General features: G+C 41.7%; 2 protein-coding genes across 3 annotated transcripts; one reads left to right on the forward strand and one right to left on the reverse strand.

Annotated features, from left to right (window-relative positions):
- The first annotated feature begins 2,786 nt into the window (after nt 1-2,786).
- On the forward strand, nt 2,787-4,212 carry LOC137871780 (sarcolipin). Its single transcript, XM_068709749.1, has 2 exons — nt 2,787-3,004; nt 3,434-4,212. The coding sequence occupies exon 2, from the start codon at nt 3,539-3,541 to the stop codon at nt 3,632-3,634; it is 96 nt and encodes a 31-aa protein (XP_068565850.1). The 5' UTR covers nt 2,787-3,004; nt 3,434-3,538; the 3' UTR covers nt 3,635-4,212.
- A 65-nt stretch (nt 4,213-4,277) lies between these two features.
- kbtbd3 (kelch repeat and BTB (POZ) domain containing 3) lies at nt 4,278-9,866 on the reverse strand. 2 transcript variants are annotated; one of them, XM_068709726.1, is made up of 10 exons: nt 9,669-9,866; nt 9,155-9,405; nt 8,908-9,073; nt 7,966-8,148; nt 7,163-7,336; nt 6,767-7,048; nt 6,243-6,485; nt 5,832-6,122; nt 5,529-5,678; nt 4,278-5,283 (listed from the first exon to the last, which is right to left on the reverse strand). In XM_068709726.1, the coding sequence occupies exons 2-10, from the start codon at nt 9,403-9,405 to the stop codon at nt 5,161-5,163; spliced, it is 1,863 nt and encodes a 620-aa protein (XP_068565827.1). In that variant the 5' UTR covers nt 9,669-9,866; the 3' UTR covers nt 4,278-5,160. The 2 variants fall into 2 exon arrangements, with proteins under 2 accessions (XP_068565827.1, XP_068565835.1); XM_068709734.1 differs by lacking the exon at nt 9,155-9,405.
- Between the last annotated feature and the right edge of the window lie 48 nt (nt 9,867-9,914).

The following is a 9,914-nucleotide window of genomic DNA, read 5'->3' on the forward strand; positions in this document are numbered from 1 at the left end:
TGTATTCTGATTAGCTGCAGACTGCATGACGGAGATGGACAGATTGCTTTTTGAAATAGTTAGTCAGTTCTCTAGGGATATGCAAGCTGATATCTGTTCTTGGAAAAAGATGAGTCATAAAAACTATGGCAATGAAACTGGTAAAAGTACAGAAATGTATCAGCCAAAACCCTACATGTTTTTTTTTTCATTGTTCTTTCATGTTCTCTTTCCAGAGACAAAAATATTTTTGTGACATGGTCATTAGATCAAATCTTATTCAAAAGGAAACTGATATGCAACAAGGTAATTTCAACCAGGTTTGTCTTGCATTACAGACACTAACAAGAGAAGACATAACATGCTGTAGCACTGAAGAATGTACAGATCCATATATTCACTGGCTAACTGGCAGCTACAATGGATATGAGACAGACAGAAGTTACTAGTTGAGGTCTTTGGCAGCAGATCTGATGCTCAGACATAATATTACAACTGGCCAAAGTATAACCAGGCCTGAGCCTTGTGTTTGCTGCCTGTATCATCTCTCTGTCAGGATCACAGTCAGCTTAGATGAATTCCTGTCTCTCCTCGCCAGCAGGCGTTTAGCTTAGCACAAAGACTGAAAGCAAAACCTCATCTTATTCATTTTTCTATGGATTAAACATGCTACATGTTAAGCATTTGACCAGTTGTAATGGCTAATTGTCTCCTGGCATAAATTGGTTGTTGATATTTTTGATATTGTAGATGATTTTATTTGTCTTTTTTTGCCATAACGTTCACTGCTGACAACCATGAAATTGTCACCAACCTTCACTGGTAATAAACAGTAGTCTTATTGCATGCATGCACACACAGAGCGTCCCAGCATGTGTGGAATGGTGTCTCTGAGGCCTTGTTGACACTCCAACTCCACTGATTTAGAGGGCAACCCTGCCAGTGCTTTTCTATCTTAAACACACACAGCTGTCAGAGTGGGCCATGGTCCACCCCGCACAGAGATGCCTGCACACCTCGCCCTGCTTTATTCAATCACCCCGGCGCTGGATCTCCGTGACAATGGGAATCCCTGGGTCAAATAGCTATTGGTTTGACGTTGGCAGGGCAGCAGGGGGATAAAATGACAGACGTTTTGATCTGTTAAATCCTCTGGGAAAGACCTTGGAATCCTGTGATGGAGAGGTTCAAGGGAGCCAAGCTCATACACACTTTGTACTGCTGTGACCCCTCTGTGTGTACAGAAGAAGGTGTGTCAAGGGGGTTTAACATTAGATCAAAGATAACACAGTTTTAAGCAGCTGTCAAGTGTGAGATGAACTGAGAGGTTCACTGTGGTGAACTGTCAAAATCCCTTTCTTAGCACCAGCGTAGAAGGGAGAATGTAAAAGAACAATGGCTATACATTACCACAAGAGAGAGAAAAACACTTTACAATCAACATCTATTTAAAGGAATAGTTTAGGCAAATACACTTTTTTGACAAATTAGATGAGAGGATTGACAGCACTCTCTTGACCTCACAGTAAACAGCCAGCAGGTGGTTATCTTTGTTTAGCATAAAGACTGGAAGCAGGGGGAAACAGCTGGATTTGTCCAAAGGTGGCAATATCTGCTCTCTAATTAGCACGTTGTATCTTAGTTGTTTAATGTCATTGCTGTCAGTACTGGTAACTCAGTAGGTTTCAGTTAATTTAAGTTGAGAAATAGAAAGAAGAATACTAAAGGGAAGAGGGTTATCTGTCATTGCCGATTACAAAAACGGTTGTGTTCTAGCGTGCCACTCTCCTCTCTTCTTTCTCTGCTGTCAATCATAGGCCGGCCTATAGAATAAGACCCTCCCTCTTGAGAACCAATCAATTGCAAATGTTTTCAGTCATTATGCTAAGCTAAGCTAACCAGCTGCTGGCTGTAACTCCATATTCACCATACATGAGTGGTATCAATCTTTTCATCTACAGGCATATTTTTCAAAAATGATTTCAAACTACTTCTTAAAGTATGCTTCTTAAACTACTTCTTAAATGGAGATTAATTGGTCCAAGTTTGATTTGGGTGGAGAACATTTTATAATATAGAGATATAATAAAGCTAATCTACTTGTATCAGCTTGTACAGTATATTGGTGCCTCACTGCCCATCAACCTGTCTGCACTTCACTAAGGGGAGCAGTATCTGATTTAGCTCAGCTGCCTGTGTTTGTCAATCTGTTGAGAAAATAAGTTTACGGAATGATGGCAGCCACTATGCAACCCTGCCACAGGCCATACACATCCTTTTATTGTCTTTCCTGGCTGGTAGATCCAGCCGTCACAAAGAATATTGAAAGTAAATCAAGTGCAGTGGCATGATATTACGTATTAAAGTATCTAAATAACTAAGGGAGGATTTAACCTTTCCTTTTTCCTCTTTGACTGGCCAGACAGCATGATGAACTGTGGTATCAGCTGGATTTAAATCTACATGCCTCCCATGTTGCATTTTGGAGAGGTCGCTTGGTTATTCTTCTTTGCTCATGTGCATAGCTCACACCCAGATACAGATACTGTTTCAGTTTCCTATATCCATCCGAAGACATGAGTATTGTGTTTGGAACAACTGTAATCCACCTAGTATCTGCAATAATGTTTTATAAATAACCCTGAGTCCCTCCACTGTTGTGTGTCTCTGTGTAAGAGGGAGACTCTGTATGGTTATAGATGGAAAACATCAGTGGATGAGATTGTGGAAAGTAAGACACTCTATTGGTTGTTTAGTTGCTGCGTGACACCAGTCTGGTTGTATGTGAATCATGGGCGGTCCGCTAGGGTGACTACTTTAGGAGAGGGCCCTTCCCCTGGCGACCGAAGAGAGCTGGACAACAGCAAGAAGATCAGCTGCTAACAGATGCTACGGAGAAGAAGTGCCACAATAGAATTTTCAGCAAGAAGACAAGCTATCAGAGATCAAGTACTACTGGAACGCATGAAAACGTCTGCTTTCTCCTCTTCCTGCTCATATTGAGATTGCTGCCAAAAGAGGAAAGGTAACAGCTCACCGGCTACATCTGATTTTGAAAATGCAATTGGTGCAAAGGGGCTTGTATCTATTTTTTTCATGCACCAATAACTTTCCCATACAGTACTTTCTAACCTGATCACATGTATGATAGTGTATCATTAAGTATGCTTTGCTGGTGTGTGAGTCATCTCCCATGTGTTTATATGAGGGTGTATTGTTGGCCCCTCTCCCTGTTGAGTGATGGGACAGATGTAACGACCAGCCTAAGAAGTGGCTGATCCCTCTAATCTATGAAAACAAACATGCACATGCAAAACACAGCACATGTGCCACTGTAGACAAATATACACTTATATATATATATATATATATATTTCTTTTTTACCACCACACTATTTGCCTTGGTAATACTTTAATATATCTTTCATTGCTCATATCTCTCTGCACTTCTCAGGTACAGGACCAGCCCCAGCTCTTTAAAAAAACACTCAACATCTGCATCCTTCGTATTTGTCTCTTTCTTTCCTCCCCTCCTCCTCTTCTCGGGTGTGATACCACCATGGACCGCTCGGTACAGGAGCTGTTCCTGAACTTCATGATCGTCTTAATCACTGTGCTGCTGATGTGGCTGCTGGTGAAAACGTACCAGGCCTAAACCATGGAGCAACGAGAGACGAGATGAACCGGAGGCAGAGGAGACAGAGAGATGTGTGTGGAAGGAAGCCAGCCTGATTATTGTAGGACTTTGATTATTCTTCAGACACAGCGTTTACATCTTTTCATTCTTTTTGTTTAGTCTGGTCCAGAGCTTAGGTAGTGATGCGATGTCTAAAATCATGTGATTGCTACAGACAGACAGGCAGATTGTCATTTTCAAACTAGTCTTCGATCAGAATTTGTTTTGAGATGTTTTTTGAAAGTGGCCTTGAATATTTGGCAAGAGCCAAAGGGGAAGTCACAGTAGAGATGGGAAGGTGAATACAACTAAATAAACCAGGGTTTTAAAGCGACAGCTATGAGACACAGTAATGTCACATAAACAGTAGTACATCCCATGTGTCATTCCTGTGCCATTGATACAATGAACCATGCTGTTGAGTCTATTGTTCTGTGTTTACTAAGTGCTGAATGTATCTATGCAGATACTATATCTACTCAAAGAAGAAGACATCTACACAAATAAGGAAGCATTACGTTTATGTTCACTTCTTGCCATTAAACAGTCTTTCATTTGTTGGACTAGTTTTCTGTTTCATAACACAAATATACTTTGCATTTATGATTTCCACCGTGACGCCCTTTTCTCCTCCTGCTCTCTGAAACTTTAAACAGTTGTGTTAGTTGAAGCTCCAGAGTGTTTCTCTGTGATAGTTGCACATTTTCATCAAACAAGCAGTTACTGAAGATTATCAGGAGATTTGTGGATTGATCACATGTAGAATTATACATCATGAGAGGAGAAACAGGGCATGCATGGATACATGACAGTCGGAAACAGAATAAATGCAAGTAGTTTCAAATTAAAATCCACCCAGATCATTTACACAGCATTGCCACTAAATTATTTTTGTTGAATTAAAAAAAAAATGTATGACTGAAGTCTTCATCAGCTAAAAACAAAGGAAAACTCTGGAAAATAACACTGAATTCCTCATGAAGGCTGTGTAAATGGAGCTTCAAAAGTAAACATAACAAAGTATTATTTTCTATATTCCATCTGTAGGAGAGCTGGTAAATGTACAGATACTGTGAGTTCTTTTTGGGTGGGGAATTCTCCTTTTCATATAAAGCAGAAAAAAAATATTCAGTTACTAAAATAGGATTTCTAAAATAGTCTTCCACTCTATAGGGTTCCTCCATGGGAGAGACCAGATTTTGAATGACACAACAGAGACCCTATGACAGCAGGTGCTTCACACATACAAAGTTAAGGATTAAAGTCTTTAAATAAATAAATAAAAACAATAAAGTAAATATCTGACTTAGGTGCTCTTGTGTTGTGAGGATGTGTGAGTGATGCGGTGATAGTCAAATATTGTTATTCTCTCAGTCTGTCTGTCATGCACAGAGGTTTGAAAGCCTCAAAGGGAGACTTGTGGGTACTTGCTTACGTCAGTGACACATGTAACACACACATGTTTATCCACTCACATGTTTTCATGAGTGGGTGTCTGCTGTGTATCAAGCAGTGTCACCCCATGGGTCTTTGTATCTGTTGAAGCTGATCAGCTGGCAGTGGAACTCAGTGAGTGCTCTGGGCATTGGAGTCACTTCCTCCCATTGGTTTCTCTCACTGTGATACACCTGTACAGGTCACAAGAAAACAGACAGATCTTAGATGATGAATACCCTCTGTTTGTCTTTTTGCAATGGAATCATTTTGATGCTAATGTTTCTCTGGTGAGCTACTGATCACATCTTCAAGGCCTCTTAAAAGCAAAGAGACATTTTGCCATCAAGTGGTCTCCACCTTCTGCTCAGGAAAAACTTGGAACACCACCTTTAGCCAATAAAAGTCAAAGTAGCTCTGGATAAAAAGGTTCTCCTACCTGAACTTCATCGGTGATCTCGTCAGGTGAATAGTCTCCACCCAGGATGTAGATTCTGTCTCTCATACCAACCGCTCCAGCATTGAACCCAGCACACTCAAATGATCCCTCGCCCTTCCACACGCAGGTCTCTGGACAAAAACTGTAGACCTGGATGTAGAGAAATAGGCGTGTTTTGAAGTCCAAATTTAACAATAAACCTGCTCAGAAAACTTAAACAACATAACCCTTTTTTAATGCCTTCACACTACAATGCAATGACTGACAAATCATGCATTCATCAGTGCCGATCTGATGGCTCACTTTGTAAGTGGAAAGGTCACAGAGGTGCAGTGTATTATGAATCGACACTGCCTTGACCAGTGTAGCATGGAAGAACTGGCCAAACTCTGCCACCAGGCGGCTCCACTGGTCCTGCTTGGCGTCGTAGCGGAAGAAGCAGTCCAGCGAGGGGTTGAAGGAGTCTGTGAGCTCCACCTCTGAGCCCAGAGTATAGATAACACTTCCACAAGCACTGGCCTCAGGGTAGAAGATGGCAGTGGGCAGCGGGCTGACTGAGCACCAGGTCTGGATCAGAGGGTTATAATACTCCACCTAGAATACATGATAGAAAAGAACCGCATTTGTACTGCACATTAACAGAAAATCCACCCTTGAAAGTTTAGTAAGGAAAGGAAATCTTCACCCAATTGTATATAAAGGAAACACTGTTACCTCCAGCAGACTGGGAGCTCCCCCTCTTGATCCCTTGGTCCGTCCTCCAATGACGTACACTCGGTCCAGGCAGGTCACAGCTGTGTGCGTGGTTCTGGGCTTTTGCATGGCTGGCGCACGCGTGCAGGTTAGGGTCACAGGACAGAAACACCAAACCTCGTCCGTGGCGTCGTGGAACGGCTCTGCCACATGGAGACGTATTGCCCGACAACAGTTCCCCCGGCAACCGCCTGTCACAAACATCTTTGATCCAGTGGAGAGATGAGGCGAATTTATTCAACCAAAAAAAAAAGGAATACCCCATTTGTTTGTTGTCCAATTTTACGATTATGCTCCTCCTTTTACATATCGGCATACTTTAAAGACCTAAAACACTTTCAAACGAAATAATCTGGGGAAGAAAACTCACACCCCATGCACACACCAAGGCTATAACTTGTAATAAGGGGTCACAAGTTGGCAAACGGTTGGGAACCACTGACTCTAAACAGCAGCAGGACTCAAGGTTCACTCCCAAAACGTACCTTCTCAGCAAAGCTGGTAACGCAGGATCCTGGTGGGTCTGGCATAGCAGCTCCGTGCCCTGTCCCCAGCTCCTTCCACTGGTCTGTTTCCAGACAGTAGCAGAAGCTGTGGCGGATCTCTCCGTTCTCCTCCGTCTTGTGGATGTAGATGTAGCTCTGTGTGGTGGCTGGCCTGGCGTCAGAGAGCAGGCCGCTGTAATGATCCTGCCTGCTAAGAGCCTCTGAGAGGAGGGCGAGACACGACTTACCATCGCAGAGGAGGGCGTCTGAGTCACGCAGGGTCTGAGAGAGAAAATGAGGGGGAACACCAGAAAGGTTGAGACGATCACAAGACCTCATTGCTGAATCAGCATTCCAACAAAAATCCCAAATCCCGCAGATGCAGCATGCTCATACCTTTAGTACAGGTGCAGGTAAATGTTGGAGTCTGGTTAGAGATAACAAGCCTGGCAACAGCTTTTGTCTTCTTGAGAGATCATGCCGTGTCCATCTAAGAAGGGACATCACCACAGCCTCCTCACTGGGCACGTTTAGAGCATCTGAGTTTAGGCATGCCTCCAACACATTCACCTATAAGAAGCAAATGAAATAGTAAATACTGACTGAGTTCAGGCTTTTTGATGTAGGCAGAATGATAATAAGATCTCCTGTCAAATCAAAATCACTTTGTACACTATTATTACTGAGAAAGGTACCAAACTTCAGGGCCAGACTTTGTGATTTTCTACATATAGTTATGGGATCAATGCTATGCCCTTGTGTAGAAATTAGATAAATTATACACACAGTACCGCATTTTATACATGAACTTGATGAAATTATTTAAAACCCTTTCTAAATCATAGCCTTTTTTCCTGAACATGTGGAAGATTTAGAGGCTAAGATGGCTGAAGCATATTGACAAATGTTGTTGCTATATCTTGTTTTAAAGGCCATTTAAAAGGGATACTGTCCTTTTTTTCTTTACCATGGATACATCATCACATTATGAATCACGAAGAGTTACAGTTGACTGGTTATGAAATATGATTTGGAGTCATCATGTTAATTTCTGAGAATGAGTATAAACAGATTAAAGTCAATGCTCAGACAGACTCTGCATACATAGTATGAATGTATGATTTAATTGACAAATAATCTACATTCATCCTTATGTGCACTAAAATGCCTTCCTTATCGTGTCCGTTTTTAAGCAGCACCTGCATATCCAGAAAGTCCTGGGTTTTGGAAAGGTCAGAGAAGTTCTGAACCACAAACTCGTTGGCACTTTGGAGGAGGGAGGAAGAGCCGTAGGCCTCAGCGAGGGAGAAGAGGGACAGACAGTTACCAAGATCCATGGTTCCTATCAGGAAGTTGCTACATGCTCGGGACAAGACTGACACCTGAGGACACAAACAGTACATATTAAAAAAACTGGCAACTTTAATAAACGTTATTCTTTAAATGATTTGACCCTGTTTGTTATGCTCGTTGAATGACGGCCTGTACACCCACACATATATTTTCACTTGCTTGATTTGATAGCTGCTTGGGTTGAAGTCTGGCGGAGCTATGCAGGGAATTATACAAGGTCACTAATGTTCATATACCAATAAGAATAAAAACATTTTTAGTTGAAGACATCCGTGAGGTTGTACCACAGGAAAGAAATTCAGCCATCATTAATTTTGTTATTTACACCTGTCACTGGGTGTCGCAATATACCGGTATTTACAATAACCGTGACATTTCAAAATGAATTATTGATGATATGATAATATCATGTAAATAATCCAGCACTGAATCATTTTATATATGCAGCTATGGTTACAGACTCCCTCCCACAGTCGTAGTTTGAGTGTAATGTATTTCCAAAAATAGAGACGACAATAAACAAAGTTAAAGATGACTTTGACTGATGATTTAAAAAAATTAATTGAACTTTCCATAAATATTGTGAATATTGTTATACTGAATTATTTTAGCCACAACAATCGTGCAGTAAAAATCTGATATTGTTACAGCACTAACTGTAACATGTCAAAATATGAAGAATATGTAACACCCTGTGGCAGATGAGGAGGCACTAGTTATGGCACAAATTTAGCAAATCAACTGTTTGTTTTAAAGGGTAAAAAAAGAAAGAATTCTTGTATTTCTACCTGCAGAAAAGAGGCAAGCTGAAACAGCATGTCTACATTGCCATCAGTGATGAGTGTCTCTCCAGAATAGGCAAAGTCCAGGAATGAACCCACCGCCACCGGACACTGGTTACCCAGAGTCACTGAACCATCACCACGCTCTCTCATGTCCACCTCGAACATGGCCCTAAAGACAGAGCAGTTATATTGATCAATAAACAGACAGGTAGGTAGGTAGGTAGTGGAAAGACAGACAGACAGACTATACCTAAAGAAATCACTGCATGCTGCAAGGATACAGCGATGGCAGGGAAAACTTTGTTCCTGGACCTTAATGGTGAAGTCAAACATCAAGCCTTGCTCTCTGAATGATCTGAGCACGCTCAGCAGCTGGAGTCCATGGGACTCCGGCACCCGCAGCAGGGTCTGGCACTCTGGGACTCCATTGCATTGTGAAGTGCTGCTGATGGAGTTGTTGGCATCGGTGATACAGGACGATGACTCTTGAGGTTCATCCATCTTCCCAAATTTTGACAATATATAAAAACAAAAATCAAAGACCAAAATGCATTTCCACAGAATATAGTGAGCCTGAGATAAAGGGGTGCATAATATTAGGCTACAGGGGGGAAAAGTTTAAGGAAAGATCTGGTGTCAGTATTGTCACAGTTAGGTTACACAGTACCTTAGATAATGAATCACTGTTACAAGTCAAACAATAGAAATGCATGTGAAATATATTGGTATGTTGTCTGAAGAAGAACATGCACTAGGCCACTCACTGTGTCAGCACCTCGGACAGCGCTCTCCTTCTCACGCCATTCTAACTTCCGGAAGCGTGAAATCACGCGACGACTCGTGCGGCTTTTTCTGTGTTAGCGGCTATATTTGTCGGTTGCATCATATTTGCTTAAAGTGCACCGGTGTGTTACTGATATTGAGCTATGTATCTCTTTTATTTAAAAAAAAGTGTTGTGTGTGCATGTATGCGGCTCTTTGTTTGCGGTAGAGGGATGTGCAAATGGCAG

Source organism: Cebidichthys violaceus, unplaced genomic scaffold (assembly GCF_023349555.1).
Source record: "Cebidichthys violaceus isolate CVI_PGR_0920_01 unplaced genomic scaffold, fCebVio1.0.p SCAF_1, whole genome shotgun sequence".
In the NCBI taxonomy this organism is placed as follows: domain Eukaryota; kingdom Metazoa; phylum Chordata; class Actinopteri; order Perciformes; family Stichaeidae; genus Cebidichthys; species Cebidichthys violaceus.